At 39.2% G+C, this 22,119-nt stretch overlaps 2 protein-coding genes across 18 annotated transcripts in view; one reads left to right on the top strand and one right to left on the bottom strand.

Moving 5' to 3' along the window:
- The window catches only part of Stard6 (StAR-related lipid transfer (START) domain containing 6), a 32,801-nt gene extending 32,130 nt beyond the window's left edge, over positions 1–671 (bottom strand). The window contains exon 1 of one of the 4 annotated variants that reach the window (NM_029019.4): positions 557–671. The gene's annotated coding sequence lies outside the window, so the exon portion shown is untranslated. The other 3 variants (NM_001289648.1, NM_001289649.1, NM_001289650.1) reach the window with 3 other exon arrangements.
- On the top strand, positions 291–20,915 carry 4930503L19Rik (RIKEN cDNA 4930503L19 gene). 14 transcript variants are annotated; one of them, XR_385993.4, is made up of 9 exons: positions 292–834; positions 1,146–1,452; positions 3,348–3,676; positions 4,608–5,366; positions 5,640–5,794; positions 9,061–9,163; positions 14,677–14,808; positions 16,581–16,651; positions 19,737–20,915. XR_385993.4 is itself a non-coding variant. In NM_001379430.1 (9 exons), exons 3-9 carry the CDS (start codon positions 3,385–3,387, stop codon positions 19,807–19,809), a joined length of 1,527 nt encoding a protein of 508 aa, NP_001366359.1. In that variant the 5' UTR covers positions 642–834; positions 1,146–1,452; positions 3,348–3,384; the 3' UTR covers positions 19,810–20,915. The 14 variants fall into 14 exon arrangements, 7 of the variants coding, with proteins under 7 accessions (XP_030106340.1, NP_001366359.1, NP_001366360.1 ...); NR_166658.1 differs by having other exon boundaries at positions 642–834; positions 4,608–5,071; positions 5,640–5,790; NM_001379430.1 differs by having other exon boundaries at positions 642–834; positions 3,348–3,622; positions 5,640–5,790.
- The last annotated feature ends 1,204 nt before the right edge of the window (positions 20,916–22,119 follow it).

Below are 22,119 nucleotides of genomic sequence, written 5' to 3'. Positions count from 1 at the left end.
TCCCTGATGCGCGTTGGCTCACTGCCATTTTTTCCCCCCCTGGGAATCAAGGGTCCCAAAGAGTTTGTTAAATCTCATCACAGGTCAGTTTGACTTCCTTCCCAAGTCCTAAATCTGCAGTTGTGTGAGATGGGTGGAAACCCAGGAGGGTCAGGGCTCTGGGGCGGGATGGAGATGGTACAGAGGTGAGCAGAGTGACCCTGGCTGAATTGGTACTTATGTGGGATGGTGGGCGGAGGGGCGGGGGGCGGCAGGGGGATTGCTCTGAAGCCACGCAAAGCTCCCTGGGAAAGACTGGGGCTGTGGATGTGACTCTCAAGATAAGGGCCCGGCATCTGAGGGCGCCTCCAACTCTCCTATCGCACAGTTCCCCACCCCAGCCCGGGAAGCCCAGCCTGCCCATTGCGCCGGGAAGAGCAGTGGCCTGGATGAGGACAGCATGGGTCACGGATAGAGTCTAGAACCTTCCTACCCGACCCAGAGAAAAAGCCAAGAAAGAAACCCCACCTCCCCCTCCCGGAGGACGGCGACCTAACGCCCCTCAACGCCCTTTGACCTCTGAACTCTTCGCCGGGCTCTCGAGACCCTCCTCCCCCATCCCTCCCGGCGCCTGGTACTACACATGCGCCCTGCGGCCCGGCGCCATGTTGGGTCGGTTTGAAAGCGAGCGCGGGCGTCCGGCCTTCCTGCGGTGGCGGAGGAAATAGCGGTCCCGAGGAAGGCGGTGACGCGCTCCGGGATGCTTTGTCGCGTCGTCCGGTTTGGGCAGGGCTTGGGCTGTCCGCCGCCCGGAGTCTGGAAGTGCGCGCTTTAAAAAAAAAAAAAAGTGTCCCGGTGAGTCCTCTGCGGGGAGCGCAGCATCCTTCCCGCAGCAGGAGGGAGACGCGGGTGCTGGGATAGAGGGACGGAGGGACAGAGGGACAGAGGGACGGGGGTGGGGTGGGGGGGAAATCCTTCTATGGGAGGGCACGGTATGGAGGAAGAGTAGGGGTGTCCCGGGGTGCGGTGACTCGAGGGGCCCCAGGAAGCTTGCGGGTGCAGGGGCTTGAGGTTCGGGGATCGTTGTCACTCAGCATCCCCTGCGGCCCCGGGTGCGGAGGGATGAAGGTCCTCACCCAAGGCCATGTCTGTGTCCGCACGCAAAGGGACGCTGCCACCCTGGAGCCAGCCCGACAGCCACACCCAGCGCACAGGGATGGTCCCAGTCTCTGCAGCCCAAGGCCTGCCATAACCGGTGTTCCAGACCCGTTGCCTTGGCAGGCTAACCAGAGAGCAGCGGTTTCCAAGAGTTGTGCTCCGCTTCCAGAGCGTCCATCTCCCTGGCACTTTTTTGACGCGGTCGGGTCGTCTGTGTTTTGAATCGAGGTAGTTGACATTTCTTGCCCTAACTTTTATTCTGCACCGCGATGGATTTAATTCGGGAGATTGAAACCGGCGCTTTTGAAGGGAATGGTAAGATATATGGTATTTACTTAAATTATGTGTATTTGTGACCGAAATGGGAGGGCGGGGATCACAAACAATTAAATTTTGTTGATAGTTGTTAGCAGCAGAGCTGTTAGGTGTCCCGGGGTCTCTTAAACTATTTTACTTCGGTATGGACTTGAAACTTTCCATAAGAATTGCGGGTTTTCTTTCTTGCCATGTAAATGGAGATAACTCTGATAACTCTCTTAAGAACTAAATCCAACTAACATCTCTCCCTTTAAGCAACAAGATGTTGCTTGTTCTTAAGGTTTTGTGACATAAAATTGGCATCCTGATTTGTGACAAACATCAGGGCGAATTAAGTTGAGCTAATTTAAAATTTGTAAGAAGGATAAAGAAAGCACAAAATTGACTTTGTTCCGTTATTCTTTAGAGAAAAACAAATAGCAGAGCGTTCAGGAATGGAGAAGAGCATTGTCTTACATCCTGCTATCACTACCCAGTGCTACTTTCTCCCTCAGCCTGGGAGTGCTAGGAAGATAGGCTAGAGCTACTACAGCCCTGTCCCACCTTAATTAGAACATTTGTTATATTTTAAAGTCAAATTTGACATTGCTAATACTACATCAAACAAAACATTTACAAACTTACAGCCAGAATTGAACTATTGACATTGCAACATTGTAGCGTGCATCACAACCTATGTGTGAAGGTTTTTAGTATAGAGGATCCTTCAGTTCTCAGTGACCACAATGTCTTGAATTAATACATGTCTATCCCATCATTTCTTGTTTACAAAAGTAGATGTTACTACTGTGCTAAAAGCTCTCTCAATTTTACTAGAAAAACATAAAGCTGATTACATTGAATGAATTTCCAAACCAGTTAAGCTTTCTTTCTTTTTGGGGGGGGGGGGTTCGAGACAGGGTTTCTCTGTATAGCTGTGGCTGTCCTGGAATTTACTCTTTAGACCAGGCTGGCCTTGAAGTCAGAAATTCACCTGCCTCTGCCTCCCAAGTGCTGGGATTAAAGTTGTGTGCCACCACCCCGGGCTCTCCAGTTAAACTTTCTTAAGAAGGTGAAACTTTTTAAGAATTAAAACTATAGGAGCTGGAGAAATGCAGTGGGTAAGAGCACTGGCTGCTTTTCCAGAGGACTCAGGTTCAATTCCTGGCACCCACATGTTGACTCACAATTGTCTGTAACAGCAGTTCCATGGGATATGCAGCCCTTTTCTGACCTCCCTGGGTGACAGGCATCCATAAAGTACACAGTCATAAATGTAGGCACAATACCCATATGCATAACATTTTAAAAAATTAAGATGTACTGAGGATATGAAAAATGAAGGCGATTCTTAACATTTCTTTTAATAAAAGGCTTATAGCTAGCTCATTCTGAAATAATTTAAATTTAATTTTTTGTAAATATTATTTTGTTTTCTAAAGTTATTTACTTTTGGCTAAAGTTTCATATTGATGCTTATTTCTAATGCTTTATTTAATGGCTTAAAAATTGATTGCCAGCTGTCTGTAATGCATGGCAGTAGGCTTATAAAAAAATAGTACCTATTGGAAATTGTTAGGTATTATGATGTCATAAACTATATCACCATAATAAAGACTGTCTATAGTAGCTTTTAGGACTTTTAAAGAAGTACTGTTTCCTTGGTATTCCATGTATATTGGCAGATAATTTTTATCTGCATATTTCCAAGCACATAGTGGGCTCTCAGACTTTCTCCTAAATCATCCATGAAATGACTGACAGTGAAGACAACAGGGAACTTCCAGTGCTTATGTCGGATTATCTATTATCAATAAGTAATTTTAATCAAGAAAACCTTTGCATATTTAATAATTGTTATTGCCTATCATCACTATTCATTGGCACTGTCCCATTTTGTTTCTGTATTGTAGTATTTAATGGAAATGAATAACTCCTTTTGAGAAAGCCATGGCGAAGTTAAACACAAAGCTCAGGGGTTGTTCTCAAGAGTCTTCAGTATCTTCTCTCCTGGCAAGCGGCAGCCTGAGTGGCAGCCGCTCCGACAGCGCCCACAGCGCCCACAGCTCGTTTGTGTATAAGGACCAGCTGTACAGCTCGGCTTCCGAGGCCCTGCAGGCCTATATTGATGATTTTGACCTGAGCAGAGAACATCCTGGTGCAAACGCTGTCAAAGTGAACACTGACGGTGAGATTGGTAATGGGCTGCAATTTTCCAGCTACGTACATATACCCGACAATGGTACGCCTTAGTCTTTATGCTTGCTTAAACTCTTATGTCCAGTGATTTAACATATTTGAGAAATGGGCCTTAGAAAGTTGGACCTTTTTGTTATTTTGAAAAAAAAAAAAAACCACAAACAAACCATATTGCTGAAGTTTTGATAGTTTGTAAAATGGATTGTCTACTTGTCATGATCCCAGGAGGTTTTTGCTAAGATCTTTTGTCCTTGGAGAAGACACAGGTACCTATAATTTACAGTAGAAAGTAGCTGATTCTAAACTGCAGCCATTTCCTGTGGCATGATAGAGGATAGGCAGTGTTGTTTAACAAGCTCTTACATAATCCCAATCTTAATGAGTTTATATTTGCTCAATTTCAGCTGGTGAAGGAGGAATATTATTTTTTATCGTCTGCATTCTGTGGAATAATAGCCATAATATACTAAAAGTTTATCCTTAAGAAAGCCTTCATGAAGACAGGCCTGGAAAAATGAATTCATAAACTCTACTGAACACTGGCAGAGAAGTGTAGTGTGGGAAGAGTATGGGTGATTTATTCGTGAAGAGAACCAGATAGCATTCTCTGAGGCTCTGCCACTGTAGGGTTGGTGGCAGACAAAGCAAATTGTCTTCCCATCGACTTTAATAGTATTCTGTTCTCTGCTGCTTACTGTGATTGTATTAATGTAAGAGGTGTATCGTCTGGGTGGAGGAAGTTGAAGGAACAGTGAGAGAACACACAGGTTTATCTGATTGATGCTACATATAGAAATTAATTACTGAAGAGATATGAAGAAGCTTGTGTTCTGTGTATCAGTTTATGTGATTAAGATTTGTATTCACAGCTAATGACGAAGGGGGACCAAAACTATTTCTAAGTTTCTAATCTGCATTTCCTGTTGACTATGATATATGATTAAAAATAAACACAACTATGTTTTGTTTTTCAGCTTTTGTCAATCTTGATCCCAAGCAGCACTTTAACCCCTTATACTATAGAAGAGAGACTGTTAATGACATGGACGCCATTAGCCTGACAACTGATGATTTGTTAAGACTTCCAGCGGATGGATGCTTTTCCTTCCCTTGTGTTCCACCTGATCACCGACCAAACAAGAAATACAGTGGAAGACAGGATTCATCAGACATTAAGAATAGTCCAAGTTTTTATGTAGACGCTACTTCCAAGAGCAAGAATAATATAGTTCCTCCTTATGTATATACAAATATAAATGGAAAGAAATGTGGTAGGCCCAGAACCCCAAAACCTATTAACAGAGAAAATAAATGTGTTTCGGAATCATCTTTATCTTTTCCTAAAGAATCATCCTTCACGGAGGACAGTGCAGAGCGCAGGCTCGAGAACTATCCAAGATGGCTGACTAGCCAGAAGTCTGACCTCAGTGTCTCAGGGGTAACTAGTATACCTGACGTTAAGTATCCAATTTGGCTCCATAATCAAGACTTGCTACCTGAGGCAAATACTCCAAGGGGTTATAAATTACTTAACGAAGATGAATATCGCCCTATACATAGTTACCAAACACAAAGAGCAAATCAGCTGTTAAATAAAATAGATTGTTTTGAATATACTTTTAAACCTTCAAACTTAACAGACTCCTTCAGTGAGTATGAAGGATTAGGTAATGAATTTAAATGTCAGTGTGACAATCCACTTCTCCCAGGACAATCCCAAAAGCCATTCTGTGGTAATATTTTGTTTTTAGTTTTTTATTTTAAAGCAAAGGATATGTTAAAATGTGATATACTCTGTAGAAGTTTTATGATGTAATAACACTTGTAGAATGCATATGATCTTTAGTATTTTAAAGCTGTTAAGGTCTTTATCTCTGTGTCCTTGCTTACATTATCCCACTGTCCTGATTTGATAGAGACGTGTACTTTCCCAGTGTTTTACTTCCTGTTGACTGAGGTATTTTGAGATTTCTATTTTTTTTCTTAAAGAGTGTTTTTGAAATTAGGTGACAAAATTGAGTTGCTTATCCTGAAGGCTAAGAAGAATCTCAAACAATCTGCTAAAGACTTACCAAAACCCGTGGAAAAGGATGACAGTCCTTGCTCCTTAGATAAACTTGAAGCAGAACGAACGTGGGAAAATGTCCCTGTGGCTTTGTAAGTAAGTGACATTGTTTAGTGTGCCAAATGATAAAGCATTATGTCAACATCAGATGTGCTTTCCACCACATAACTTAATAATTAATGGTGGTGTGATCTAGCTTTCATATTGCTTAAGAGGCATTTTTCATTTGTTACTCTAAGATGATACAGTGTTTCATGTGCTTTTATAAAATACATGCTGCATGTTCATTTTGCTTTGGTGTTAAATTATCTAGAACTTGCATAAACATTTCTTTTGCAAGTGGAATAGTGATATTGAATTCCTTACTTTTTAGATGTTGCCTTCCCAACACCTGCTATTCATGTCTTATTTACATTTTGATTTTTCTCTTTTTCCTGCTTTCCTGAAATGGCGGTACATTTTGAGATATGGTCTGTTGTAGTTCCTAGGGTTCTTCTAATTTGTATGCTCAATCTCCCTATGGTACTGTTGCTTGGAGTAATTAAAAAGGCACCTGCACACCTAAGATGAGTATGGTACTGACTGGAGCTTATATAGAAAGAGTTGTTTTCATTAGTAACACCACATTTGCACTTAGCAGAAATGCAGTTTTGGTGAGCGGCATGTGTGTCTCAGGCTCTAATGGTTGATTATATTTCATAATTCCCGTATCCTGTTTTCTTTCTTGAGACAGTGTCATGCTCTGTAGCCTAGGCTGGCCCTCTGCTCTCAGTCCTCCTCCGTCAGCCTGCCAAGTACGTGGCCTCCTTCCGCTTGTTTCTCAGTCGGATACTTTGGGTGCCAACACTGACCGTTGTCCTCATGTCTTCCCTTCTTGCTTTGATAGTTCTGTAAGTTCTCTATATTTTAAAGATAGAGAACTAATAGTTACATACAGTTGTTGAGAGGACTCAATTTGAAAATGAAGTACTGAGGCTAGTTTCTGATTGGGGCAAACTGTCTATGAAGTCAGTGTAGTGTTCCTGCAGTGTTGATGATTGCTCATAAAACTTGATTTTCTAGTTTTTGTTTTATTTTTCATGCTACATCAGTATGCTTTTAAAAAAGATTTATAATTAGCTCACTTATTTAACGTCCTTTAAAAATTTTTTCATTTCCTAATCAGTTAGTCTTTGCGTGAATAAAAGAATAGCTGCAGTGTTTACTTTACAGTCATGATCAAATGAGGAGAAAAGTTGGAGCGGAGCTGAGCAGGCGTGGACTTTCCAAAGCACTTACTGTATATGTTTGCAATTAGACGATAAGACTTGCAGTTTATAGAGTAATAGCAGTGATTGGACCCAGGAGCTCGCACCCAGCACTTCAGTCTTGGAGCATCAGTTCACAAGTATTGTGCTTGTAGAAAAAGAAAAGATGGGTTGCCAAGAAGAGTAAATGGATCTTAGCTGATGCTGGCAAGGCGGTCCAGGATCAGACAGAATAAAAAAGGAAGCCATAAAGTTAGTGTTGGAAAGGAAGAATGTGAATCCTGGGCAGCCATCTCCATGGCTAAGGGGCTGGCACTCAGACTAGAGGCTGGATCTCCAGCCCCCAAGGAAAGCTACAGGTGGTGGTGTGCACTGTAATCCCAGTGCTTGCGAAGGTTTGTTTGTTTATAGCAAATTAGTCTTGCTTAATTGGAAAGCCAAAGGTTCAGTGAAAGACTTTCAGAAATTAAGATGGGTAACAATAGAGGAAGACATGTGACATTGACTGTGGCCCAGACATGTATGTACACGTACATACCACACACACATACCTATACACACATGCCACACACAGACACACACAGACACACATGCCCCCCCATACACACAAACATACACGTGCCACACACCTCACACATGCCCCCACATATACATACATACCACACACACACATATATATACCACAGACACACACACTAAAATGTAGCATTTAATTAAAGTCAACAAAAGATTCTTTAAACAAATTTTTGTTGTGAAAATGTTAAAAATAAAAATAGGATAGGGTAATGAGCATGTCTGTTCTGCATCTATCTTCAATATGGATATATAAAAGCATATTGTTGAGTTGTGAGTAAAAAGACTACCCAGACTAAGAAATAGCTCATGGCAAGTTATAAGTAAAATATTTCAACTGAGAAGTGCTTCTTGAAATAATTACCATGCAATGTTTAAGTGTTTTGTTTACTAGGTATTGTGTTTTTAAGTTATAAATATGTTATAATGATATATAAAGTACTAGGGTAATTTCGTTTATTTTTGTGATAAATACAGTTTAATTCAGAAAATTATTATTTTTGACATTAGTATTCCTTACTACTCAGAACATCAAGGAAGAAGTGATTATTGAATGACTACTAAATATGTAAGGTGCATAGAGAATTATTTCACAATTTTCTCTGAAATAAAGATAATAAATGTAGATTCTCTGAATTAGGTAAATTACTGAAGGCCATATAGAGTTGGGACTGGGATTAGAATTTTCAGTTTGGAGTTTAGATTTTAAAAATTAAATCTGACCTTAGTTCCCCCCCCATTAATAATAGTTCTGAGGTGGGTTTGTCCTGTTGTCTCATGGAAGAACATAAAACTACCACCTAGGTAAAGTCTCTCTGGAGTTTCAAGCTTTCTATATCTTTAGGTAAATAATTTGTTTGGTATGTATGCATGGCACGAAGGAATTAACCTAGAGTCCCCTGCATGCTTGGCTGGGACACTCCCAGCTCTCACTGTATTTACTTGGGAAAGTGTACTGTGTCAAACAGATGAGCTTTTGAAGTTATTCCATAGTTGAGGAATCCAGTCAAGGAAAAGTCGTTTACTTTATATAATTATCGTCTTTAGAGCTGAAGTTATTCCATATTTGGACTATTTAGTTGATGAATAGAAGTTTCCTTTATATAAGGATCGTCTTTAAAATTGGAAAGGACAAGCAGAGTGTATAGAAGGACTGATTGTGGTATCAGCTTAGGGACAAGGTAGAGGACTTAATACACGGCTTTAATATGAGTTGTATCCGTGACATTTATTTTTTGGTCACTAGTAAAATATTTTGAAGTGCACGCACTCACGTGTGTGTTGTGTGTACATGGGTTGTGTGTGTGTGCCTTTGCAGTGTCGAGGAAACCAGAAGAGCTGGTTGTGTCTCCTGGAGCTGGAGTTGCACGTGGCTATGAGCCACAAGATGTGGCTGCTGGAGAAGGATGGAGTCCTGTGCAATAGCACAAGTACTCCTGCCTCAGCTAGCTCTACAGCCTCACTTGTCGTTAACAGAAAACATTTGAACTATATAATGCCTACTTTTAAGATTACTGCCTGTATCCTTTAAATCCTGTGTAGCAAATCTCCTGTCCCTGTTAAAGCTGATGACAGTCCTCAACAAAGTTCCAGGACACAATGTGTGAATGCGTTTCTTGAGGACTTTTTAAACGGTGAGAATCAGGTGAGTAAGGTTAATGTTTATATTAAAAGGAGTCTGTAGTTAAATTATGCAGAGTGATTTCTCGTAGTTAACATTCTAAAACAACACAAAGTTCACACATTCATTTTTCCCCAATGTATCCACCAAAATTCAACCATTTTCAGGATATTTAGTATTTTAAAGTACAAGAATTTAGTACTTTGAGGACTTTAGTATTGTAAAGTATAAGAAACTGAGTTGATTTATACATGTACTTAAATTGTCATTTTTTTTTCTTTCTGGAAAACATAAAGGAGACCATTGAGGGGGAAATGATCTTTCTTTGTAGGCCAGTTGGTCATTGAGGCTTGTGTTTCTCAGTAGTAATACACATCATCGTTTAAATTATTACCTTGTTTTACAAAGTCAGTTTATATGTCTTACAAGGACAAATTATATACATGCATTGAAGAAATGATACATGATTTGAGCTAAAAGTGTGAATATGCCTGACATGTTCAAGGATTATCAGAGTGAGTCAGATTAGCTCTGTCAGAAGAAGCAAACAGTAGAATGGTGAGGAGGTGGTGACATGGCCAGGAAATCTGGGAAGCAGAAGATGCCGTGTGAGGAGCACGTTAGGAGACCCTAGAGAGCTGCAGTCTCCAGAAGAGTGGGGCAGTGGATTTGGTAGGGTAGGCACATGGGAGGTACTCAGCAGTTGCCAGACGTGAGCTGTGTCTTGAAGGAATCCGAGATGCTTTAGCCAAGCAGCGAGGGGATGGCATCAGTTAAGGAACATTGGTGGAAGAACACATTTTAGAAGAAATTTGAAGGTCTGGCATAGGTCCTAGGTAGTACGCCCTGTCCATACTCTGCCTCTCTACTCTGTTTTCTCTTTCTTTTGCCGTAGAGATGTTCTTGTACTCACATTTATCTTGGACTTGCATCTAGTTCTGTCTCTCTACATGTGTGACCTTTTCTTTTAAACTTGAGTCTCATGAGTCTAACTCTCCGTTCTGGAGAAATATTTCAATTTCAAGGAAACCTCCATCCCTCAGCAGTAACAGTGAGAAAAGAGGACACCCCATTATAACATCAACAATACTAAGTCATCAGAGATAGAGAAATAGAGGTTAGCTCGACTAAAGCCCATTAGTATGTCACCAGCAACCACAGGATGTGGAAGTGCTAACAGGTCAGAAATTACTCACAGATAGATAGGTTTAGAGGCTGCAAAAGAGTGTGTGTGTGTGTGTGTGTGTGTGTATGTGTCACAGTGAGGTAACATAAAGGCAGAAAAAGAAGAGGTATCTGGGGGAGATTGGAGAGAAGGAAAGAGAAAAGACCCAGAAACTAACAAATATTAAAATGGAAGAAAAATGCAAATAGTTCCCAAATAATGAAAAAAATTCATAAGTAAAATTAGATAAAACAACAAAAATATTAAAGAATTTTTTAAATAAGACAAAGTCAGAACAGTACTAAATATAAAGAAAGGGAGGCAAAACAAAAGAGAAAAGAAAAATTGTCTCATACTGAAAAAATATATGAAACTAGATAAGTATTTTGAGAGTAAAAAATCGAGACATAAAACCAGAGCTAAAGAATAGTTAAAAAAAAAAAAAGAAGAAGAAGAAGCATGCAGCAAAAAAGGAAAAGAGCGAAGTTCAGACTGGACGTTAGAATTGCTTTCTGGGCTGTCAGATATTGGAGACTCTTACCTCTGTACATGGGGTAGAGGTCAGTTGGGTTGTGGACTCTTGGTGTTTTTCCTATGATTGGTGCTGATGCTGACCTTGTGTTGGATAAGGGCTGGATGTCTACTAGAGTTGTCTGCATTTTCTTATCTTCCCTGTGCTGTGTGCACCAGGACCCTCTGCTTCCCTCTGCTGCCTATGCTTAGTTGCTCACTCTAGCCACTCTAAGTTCTTCTTTCTCAAAGTGGTCAATATTCTAGCTGGGAGGCATCTATCAAATATTTTTGGAGTACAGAGAGAAGGCAGAGAGTAGTTATTTGTGTAGGCTGATGTCTTTCTAAATTCTTAACCACTGATCATTCTATTGGAGAGCTGTGACTGTGGGTACTGAAGAGCGTGCTGGAGCTTCAGAGTTCTTGACCTGTGCAGCAGGAAGTCTCAGCACTTGAGAGTTTTATTTAATTGCTCACCTCAGACTCTGAACTATCAGACGCCAAGGTTTTTCTCGGTTGATGAAGCTACTAAGGGAGGTTTCCTTCTTCCTCCCTATACCATTTATTACCTGGGATAAATCAACTTATGTCTGATACATATAAAATTATCAGCATATTGGACCTCCTATTCTCCATAAAATTCTGGCATCTGTTTCAGCAGCAGGTTGAATTTAGGGTCCCTTACTTGTGATGGTTTTCTGTTCTCAGGCTCCCAGGGTATCTTAATTTAGGTACTCTGGTAGCTTGAATGAGAATGGTCCCGTATTTTCATGTTTGAATACGTGGTCCTCAGTTGAGGGAACTGTTTGGGAAGGATTGGGACATCTGGCCTTGTTAGAGGAGGTGTGTTATCTCCACTCCTGGGGGTTGGGTTTTAAGATTTCAAAAGACGTAGTGTGTTTCTTCCCTGCCTCCTACTTGTAGATTATGACATGTGTTCTCAGCTGATCCTGCTTCTGTTACAGGCTCTCACTCTCTGAAACTGTAAGCTCAAATAAATGCCTTGGTCATGGTATTTTATCATAGCAATAGGAAAGTAACTAAGACTAGTACAGTCCTCTGTCAAGATCCAGTACAGGAGGGGTGCTCTTTATTGTTCACGTAGCTTGAAGGAGAAGTCACAAAAGAAGTCAACAAACTTTCAACCATTTTTGAAGTTTGAGAGAGCTAATCTTGTCTGGAGGGTATGACTGCTTGTGTTTACACCAGGAGTGATGAAGGGCATGTTGGCCTACTCCTGCCCGAGGGCTGTCTGGTTTGGCTTACTGCTTTCAGCTCTGAGCTACCCTTTGATTCTCTGCACTGCTCAGTTCCCACAGGCCAGTCTCGGCTCTTCTCTTTGAAATAGGGTCTATTTCTAGCCCTGATACTTCTCCATAACCAGCTTACATGGAAGCAGACTTTAGGCTGTTAGAGGTTTAAATAGTTTTTTTTTGTACGTATGAAACATTACTGAGTCACGAACAGAATAATTTCCCCAAACATTCACTATTAAATTTCAGTGATAAGTCTCAGAAAATTGAATGATATGTACAGATTTTAAGCATACCTGGACCTTTACACTGCTGCCTTTTTCTCTGAGCTTTTATTTTATGTAGTAAAGAATACACGCTATAAATTTGCATGTTGATTTGTTTTAAGCATATGTTTCAGTGGCATAATAGTAACGTGATATTATTTTAAAGATCACCAACAACTGTCTCCAGAGCTTTTTCATCTCAAGCTAAGCCATTTAAGCACTAACTTCTCATTCTCCCCCCCCATCCCCCACCTCCTAAGAAAAGAAGTATCTTGGGTTTTGTGCCTATGAAGTAGCTACTTTAGGAACTTCATAAGAAATGGCATGAGCCTGTGGTGCTCCGAAGGTGGAAGTAGGATTTTAAGTTGCAGGCCAGCATGAGTTATAAATTCCCAAATAGACAAATAAATTAAAACCTCTGTAGACTCTGCAAACACTCTTCATCACCCTGTTGTATAGTTAATATTGTTACCTTCTTCAATACATGGAAAGTTAGTATGATGGTTGTTAGGTCTTAAAGTGGAAGGATCTAAAGAGGCAAAAAGACGACATCTCTGTGTGAGAACACATGACTTAGAACATAGTTTTAAATCTAGTATCTATCAGAGGAAAGGTAGTAGTTTGGAGTTTAGCTTATTTAACATGATTTCCAGTTTCATCCATTTTCTTGGCAAGTGTAATGATTTTACTTTTCTTTATGTCTGCATAAAACTTTGTTGTGTTTATATACCATATCTTTTTAAAATATCCAGCTTTTTCTGGACATCAAGTTGGTTCTGTTTCCTGGCCATTAAGTATAGTGCAGCAGTAAACATGACGGCTGGGGTATTTCTGTGGCGTGGTGGTGCAGGTCTTTGGGTATATAACCGAGAGTCATACAGCCGGGTTAAATGGCACTTCTTTTTTTCAGTTTCCGAGGCCTAATCATTTCATTTCCACGGTGACTGCAAAATTTGACATTTTCACAAGCCAGTGACTAAGACTTTCTCTTTCCCTTGTCCCAACCGTGAATGCATACTTGAAATTTAATTGAGATCTGCTTGAAATCTAGTTCTCACTCACTTGATAAATAACTTTCTTAAGATATTGGAAAAGAACATCAAAAGCTTGGATTTAGAGGCATTATGTAAATGTGTAATATTCATTTTAAAGAATCAGGAACTAAGAGGAATATGCTAAACTCTTTATTAAGTAATTTTACCTGAAGACAGAGTGTGGAGAAGTGATGAGTTAGTAGTTTGGTTTTTAAAAAATTTCCTCTAGTGGAGTGATACTGGGTGTATCAACAGCACTCCAAGTGAGGCCCATGTCTACGATAGTTAATCAGCATGTGTGTGCATGCACACACCCACATGTCTCCCCCTTTTTATTTGAGAATTTTATACATATATGCAATTATATATGTTAGTATATGCCCCCATTTTCACCCTCTTCTCCCATATGCTCCCAACATGTCCCTCTCTCAGCTTCAGGTCTTGTTTTCTTTATTTTGTTTGTTTGTTTTTGTAGCACACTAAGTCTGGTTAGTGCTGCCTATTTGTGATGAATGTGGTGTCATCCACTGGAGCAGAGAAACCTGCCAGTGGCCACATCCCTTTCCCAGCAACTATCGACTTCTAGTCACTCCTCAGGAATGGATGGGGCCTCCAGACCATTTACCCCGTCTGTGCTGGCCTGTTGCCTGGTTCATCTTCTGTAGGTCCCGTCCAGGTAACCAGAGCTGTTGTAAGCCCCAGAGGACACCACAGCACTTCTCCCTCTCGTCCACCGCTTTCTTCTGTTTCCTCGTCATTGATGCTGCCGTACCTTTGATGTTCCTAGTATAGGTGTCTGGATTATGGCTGAGTATATCTTGTTTTCCATCACTTTATCCAGTTATGCATCTCTCCCTTGACTACTGTCAGTGTCCACTGCTAAAAGAAGCTTCCTGAGAGCAGCTCGGGTCTGTGGTTATAACTAGAAATGTTTAGGAAGCAGTTGGACAGCTTGGCCTCTTAGCAGAGTAACAGTAGTAAAGCCGTGTCCTAGACCGTAGGCTGTTGGCTAGACGTCATGAAAGTCCCTTCTAGGGAGCATGCCTCAGATTCAATCAGAGAGCACGATTTCATAACAGTCATGCAACTTCTACACCAGTAGGCACATCTCTTCTGGTAAGTTGGTATTACAGCTTGCAGGCTCTGATGCTAGGTAAGACCACAGATGTAGAAGATTTGATTTCTAAAAACAAATTTCAATACATTGTTGTCTTGACTTTTGCATTAATTTATTTTGAGGATATTGTGCAATATACCATTTTCCTTTTATATTTGAATGGTTAATTTTCCTCATTTCATTTAACTTTAGAGCTCTACTCTATCTGGAGGCAAACATCATGGTCCTGTTGAAGCTTTGAAACAAATGTTATTTAACCTTCAGACAGTACAGGAAAGTTTTAATAAGAATAAAACTACAGAGCCTGAAGAAGAGATTAAGCAAGTAAGCACACACTTGGGACTGAGACGTATGCGATTATCTGCAGTTGTGCTAGTCACGCGAGTGGCAGGAAGGATCTGTGACAGAGCATGGTTTATCTTGGTTGTGGTTTCACAGGTTTCAGCCATAGTCTTTGGCTCTTCTGACTCTGGGCCCACGGTGAGGCAGACCATGAAGGCAGCAGGAGCAGTGTTGTCTGGGAGTAGAATTAGGAGAGGCTGGGCATCTCAGGAGCCTACTGAGACTAAAAGAGTGAGGGAGGGGCTGGAGACCAGTGTGACCTTCAGGCCTGTGATCAACTTCTTCCACTCCATTTCTACAGTCTTCCAAAGAGTTCCACCATTGGAGGACCAACACTTGAGCTGTAGGATCATTCTACATTCAAAGTTTCATCAGACTTCACCAGAATCTGTTTTAGAATTACCTGTAGTTGTCTATAAATGAGCATACTAACACAGTCCATGCCAGAGAATTGTATTCTAATTATATGCTTTTTAGGAATTATTCCACTCACACCTAGTATTATTACAATTACACTCCTAAAGTGTTACTTTTTCTGCTCCCAAGCTATCTTTTCTTTTTATTTCATGCTTATGCCCATCATCGTAGAGATGCTGCTGCTACAGTTACAGTATAGACGGGCATCAATGCCATCTTTACACATCCTACAGAATTCATCTCTATGGCTTCTCACAAACACAGAATCTGTGAAACCTAGAAGATGTTCTTAATGTTAGACTTCTCCACCTGTGTATCTCAGAATAGCAGATTTAGTTTTGCTTTTATGTGTTTATTGGCATTTGTGAGGATAATGTATTTTTATAAAAATTGTGTATTTCTAGAAATTTTGAAAAATGTGTTTCTGCTTCGTGTAGCAGATGAATTTTCAAAATACAGAACCATAGAATTTAAATTCTCTTATATGTACTTGTGAATTCTAATTGCCACTGATCATAAGTGATAAAAGGATATTTTTGGTGTAATATGATATATTAAATAGTTATAGATTATTGAATGGCTAAATCAAGCCAATTGGTATATATCCACCTTATAACATTTTTTTATGGTGAGAATATGTAAAATCTGTTACAAATAGCTATCTTGGACTTACCCTCTTCTGCATGTGATATCATATATTTACTAATATTTCATTTGTCATCACCCAGCCAGCCTCTAAGTTTATTCTGTGATCCAGTGACTTTAGAAGTAGCTCAGTGGTTAAGAAGGCATTCTCTTTCAGACGGCCCACATGAGCTTCCCAGCGCCCATGGAGGCTGGCTCCCAACTGTCTAACTTCAGCTCCGGGGCTTTAAGAGTGGTACTTTTCAGATTCCATATGTAAATGAGATCTTTCATTGTTTGATTTTCTGAGCCTGGCTTATTTTCCCAATCAGTTTTACTGCCATTCAGTAGAGCATTACAATAATCAAGAGCATTACATATGAGTGAATCAGCCTGGGTATTACACAGTCTGTGTCATTTCTCCTCTGACACTCCAGTCATAGCTTTAAGATACAGTGTAATCAGTCCTTCAGTTATTCTCTTAAACATCAGTGACACTTAACCTTGTCTGTTAAGATGTAATTTCAAGCAGTGTGATTCTGGAATGGGCATTCGCTTAGACACATATTTTAGGAGCATTGAACAGAAAGTCAAAGTAGTTGTAATTTCCAAATGAAGGAACAATGAAAGTATTAATTGCTCTTCAAAAAAATCGTTTGGTGCAATGAATTGAGTATTTCAAATGTTTTTGTTTCTTTTGGGTTAAATAATAGGTGTCAGAGGATGATTTGGCTAAATTACAGATGAAGGAAAATATGATGCCTATTACTAGGTCTCTTCACAAGTAAGTATTGTTTACTAATGTGGACACAAATCCATTTTAGTCATTCCTTTGACAGAAATTAGGGTGAAATTTAGTAGTTCCCAGGTAAATGTTTGGAAGGCACACTTAAGGTTTTTGTAGCACATGTTATATGTGGTGTGTGTACTTATGTATTGTGTGTGTGTGTTTTTTTGCATGTAGAGGCCAGAGGTCAACATTGTCTTCCTTAGTCATGGAATGCACTACTTTTTAAGAATATTCCTTGCTCTTAAACCTGTGTAACTTCCTAGTTAAACAGTCTTAAGGGCTAAAAAGATGCACTTGGACATACAAAACATAATGGATATGAGTGGGTCCGATTCTTTATTTCAGAATAAAGCAGACATTTGAGATACTTAGTACTGATGTGGATATCCTATAACAATAATATGTCATGAAATGAGTTCATCTAGTCGTAAATGCATCATTACTTAACGTATCTGAGGCTGCCACGATGGCTCGGTAGGTAGGAGCACTTACTGCCAGCCTTGTGATATGCTTTCAGTTCTTGGAACCTGGTTAGTGGAAGGGCAAAACCAGTCCTTACAAGTTGTTCTCCGACTTGTACACAAATGCAGTGTGTGTGCACTTTCATAGAAAGATACACGCTTATCTTCCTTAGTTGTCCTAAATAAAAATGTAGTGAAGACTACAAGTTGTTTCTGTTGTCAGGCAGTAAGGCTCTTTATGTTTGCATTTGGTTATAAAGATGTGAGGTGAGATGATCTCTGAGCCCTGGGAGGAGTGGCTGTGATATAGAAGCCTCATTTAGGTTTTTAGAAAAATAAAAGACTCCCCAGACTTCTATTTTCTTCATGTTGGCCAGATGCGCACCTCTATGCTAATCACCATCTCCTACTGAAGGAATCTGGTGATGGAGCTTGTGAGATGGGTCATTAGGAGTCACTGTAATACCATGCACATTTAGAAGAACAATAGTAGTAGGTTCTCCCCGAGGGCCTATGGCCACCTAGCCAGGAGGTCTTGGACATAATGGGCAAAATACGAGTTATGTCTTATGCAGCTGACCTTAAATCCAAGCAGAAAGTGCCTGGTTACTCCCAAAACATTCATGCCACTGTCATACGAGAGGCACATCTTATCAGACCGCTAGTTATTGTAGCTTGTAGGGTTCACAACTAGGTAGAATTGGTAACTACTTTTCTCCTTCAGTCACATACATAGTATATTTCTACTGCGAAAACGAGGCAGTAGAGGTGCAGCTTTCGTCTTGGCACCAGCTTGACTTCTCTGTGTTCTAGATTTAAGTGTGTGGTGTTTTCAGCAGGAGGGTTTTACCATCAAATATTGGAGGGTGGCCAAGAACAGTGGTCATAGCCTATAATATTTGGGGGAGGTTGTGGGACTGCACTGGCAACCGTTTTGGGAAGTGAGAACTTGTATCTGACAGTGGGCTTTCTACTTGATAGCCTATGGTGTCTAGGAAAGGCATTGTCACACTGTAATAGGGTAATTCCACTTAAGTTTGTAATATGTGTATGCATATACTTTCGGATTCCACAGGTCTAGATTTCCACACAGGTTTTCAGGATCTTTAGTGTTACTCCTCATACTCCTTTTGCTTGTATTTCTTCTTTTGGGAATTTTTAATTACCTGCTTCAATTAACCTGTTTAATTGCCTGCTTCAACTAAAGCTATTTTTGGACTAATTTTTATTGTATATGTATGAATGTTTAGCCTGCTTGTGTATATGTGTAGCACATGTGTGCCTGGACCCTTGTAGAGGTCAGGAGAGGGCACTGAGTTCCCTGAGTTATGAGTGGCTGTGAGCCATCGTTTGTGCACAGTTGTGCTCTTTAACCACTGAGCCTTCTCCCAGTGCTGCTCCTGCCCCAATGTTAATTTGGTGCTGGGCTTTTTTCTCCTCCCTCCCTTCCTCCCTTTTTCTCTCCTCTCCTCCCTCCCTCCCTCCCTCCCTCCCTCCCTCCCTCCCTCCCTCCCTCTTTCTTTCTTTTTTTCTGTTTTTGATGTTGTTGGTTTTGGTTTTTAGGTTTTCTAGAGACCTTCCTATATTCTGGACACTAAATCTGTGTCTGCTATATAGATGGTATGGATTTTTTCCTCTTGGTAGGCTGCCTCTTTACTTTCGTCTTAATGCCTGTGCTACTGGGTTTTCCTGTTCGGAAACTTTCTTCCTGTGCCTATAAGTTTAAGCACATTTCCTAATTCCCCTCTGTCAGACTCGGGCTATTGCATCTGATATTGGGCCTGAGGTCCTCGATGCATTTGCAGCTGTTCTGTGAAGAGAGAGATAAGGATGGAGTTCCGGCTTTTACATGTAGTTAATAGAGTTTGAAGTTGATGGTGCGGGCTTTATATAATGTGCATTGTGAAAGTGTGTGCATAGTCATCCTTACTGGAGCAGTTGCTTGTTTTTCTTCTCAACAAAAATGAGTTTTACTGGGCTGCAGAGATGGCAGAGAGGTTCAGAGCACTGACTGCTCTTCCAGAGGTCCTGAGTTCAATTCTCAGCAATACATGGTGGTGTCTCACAACCATCTGTAATGGGATTTGATGTCCTCTTCTGGTGTGTCTGGAGACAGCTACAGTGTACTCATGTACACTAAAATAAATAAAATACATCTTTGAAAAAAGATGAATTTTACTGAGAATTTTTTTATTGACTTTAAGCTATATCTTTACATTTTAAACCATCTTCACCGTTAACATTAAATGAATTACATGCCTTGTTTCTAGATGATACATATAGTATGACAAAAATTATTTTTGCACAGCTATTAGGGAAAGTATATGAAAAATATTTTATTAAATATGATGCCTGTGATACTATTGTTTATTAGGCTCCGGCAGATTATCTAAAAACTGAATATTAAAGCAAATGTTTATATAACATTAACTTATTTTAGTTATTATTTGTTCAGATGTTAGTTTATAAAAAAGGAGTTCTCAAAGTTTTTTTCTGTAACTTAATTTCTAACAGTAACTTTGAAGTTTAAATAATAAGATCATCATTTCTTGCTTCACATATTGGCTATTCACTTCTCAATATTCATTTATAATGTATTTTTTATTTTTTTAATGAAGGGCCTTACAACATTTATCCCGCCTGAGAGACCTGGTCGATGATACCAGTGGGAGACAGTCACCAAAGAAGTGAAGAGGAAAATAAGCCTTCACCGCAATAAACAGTCACCACACAATGAGTTATGTACTCTCTGCTGTTACTTACACCGAGAAGGTGAACATTAGCCATACGTTATTCTGTGGCCAGTTCAAGTGGATTTACTTCTAAGAATCTGAACTTGGAAATATTCATAGGCCCGATTTTATATGAAAACAAAAGGGGAAGACACTAAGATATATCCTGAAGTAGTACGTGGATCCTCAGACCAGAAAAATTTTTAACATTCAGAAGTGGATAATTTCCTTTCTTGCTGTTTATCTGGACTCAGTTTTTATCGACAGTCTTATCATTTGCCATTTAATTCTTGGTTGTAAAATCTTTTAGCTTCTTCCCAAATCATCTAAATGTTATCTTTGAATGTGTGTGTACTGAGTATTTTCAAGCACCTACAGGAGTACCACCTATAACTACTCAACAATGAGTACCTACATTGTTGTGTCCTAGGGGTCATTTTGCTACTTCTAAAGTTTCATACATTGGATATTTAAGATGTTCTGTTTATAAATGACATTTAAATAGTTTGTGACTCAGTGTTAATGGAATGTTCTTTTATTATGACACCATAGAATCTTTTTTTACTTAATTCAATTAATTGATTCTTTGTAAGATAATCTTGATAATACTTAACAGTTGACAAATAATTTGAGACTATATTTGTGAATTTAATATTTGATATGTAATTCCCCAGATTTTAGATTTGGGTTAACCTCACTCTATTAAAAGCTATGACATTATGAAAAATCTGAAACTGAACAAAAAAATGAGTGTAGAAAATCCCAAAACAATTATAACTTAAAGTATCTACTATAGTGTTCCAAATTTATCTCCAGATAGGACTGAACAGAGTTGTGTTTTGCAGTTTCTACTAAGCAAATATTAATATTTGTAATAAGTAGAAAACATCTTCATCAAGAACGAGAATTATGTAATAAAGCATACAGAATGCATTTACAAGCCTGATGAAATTAGTGTATGGTCAAAGACTACAAATTAACATTTTACCCAAAGTTGTTTTTGTAGAACATGATTTTAATATTTTCAACTGTTAATATTCAATAAACAATAATTATTTTATGATATATGTTGTTACGTCTCCTTTTTGATTTCTGATTTTATTAATTAGGATACTGTCTATGTGCCCTCTCGTTAGTCTGGCTAAGGATTTATCTATCTTGTTGATTTTCTCAAAGAACCAGCTCCTGGTTTTGTTGATTCTTTGTATAGTTTTTGTTTGTTTGTTTGTTTCTATTTGGTTGATTTCAGCCCTGAGTTTGATTATTTCCTGTTGTCTACTTCTCTTGGATATATTTGCTCCTTTTTGTTCTAGAGCTTTCAGGTTTGCTATCAAGCTGCTAGAGTAAGCTCTCTCCAGTTTCTTTTTGGAGGCACTTAGCGCTATGAGTTTTCCTCTTACCACTGTTTACCCACATTTCTGATGAATAAATTTGTTATGTAGAATTTCTAAGTACATATGGTCAAATAATTTTTTTCATACTAATAAGGCACTATTAACATCAAATGCAACTGAGTAGGTGTTCCCTAGCCAGAGAGGTGCCACTGATCTCTCTGCTGCTGACATCCTGTTTTGTGATAAGTTCTCCTGCCTAATGTTAAAAGGGAAGATTGTAACAGGATAAGCATCGGGTGTGACTAGGAGAGTCATTTTAAAATATACTATAGACAGTTTCTAAAGAGAGATCTAGGTTATAAATGCCAATATGTTTGTCACCCATAATATATACTATTCCTGAACAGCATCAGAAAAGACATGGTGCTGTAATGACTGATAAACATTCCTTTGGTTAGTGCTTCCTTTTGTAAGAGCATATCTCCAACAGTAAATATAACCAGCTCACTCTAAAATTATGTTACAGCCTATATTTAAAGCAGTTTATTTGATCAAATGAGCATTACTTTTTCTCTTTTATACATGAAGAAATTTAGCATTTACCTAAATAAAGAAATTGATTTAATAAGTTATTAATCCCAACTTATACATATATATATACACATATATATTATATATAAGTTATATATATTATTGTCTCATATATTTGTATAATATATATATGAGAGACAACTAAAAATCAAATGTAAATGTTCATAAAGTTCTGCAAAGAAGTAGTTTAGTTCCATGTATAGTCAATATTTTAAAGTTTTTTCTTTAGAGTTTTGGAGGAAAAAGTCAACATGGCAATTACTGAATTGAGAATTTAAGTAAATGATGAGAAATTAGATTTTAAAGATGTATTATAAATGTAATCAGTACATTGCTCTTATCTT

This window comes from Mus musculus, chromosome 18 (genome assembly GCF_000001635.26).
Source record: "Mus musculus strain C57BL/6J chromosome 18, GRCm38.p6 C57BL/6J".
Classification (NCBI taxonomy): domain Eukaryota; kingdom Metazoa; phylum Chordata; class Mammalia; order Rodentia; family Muridae; genus Mus; species Mus musculus.
The sequence above is the reverse complement of the archived record's forward strand: the minus strand, read 5'-3'. Positions and strand labels throughout refer to the sequence as shown.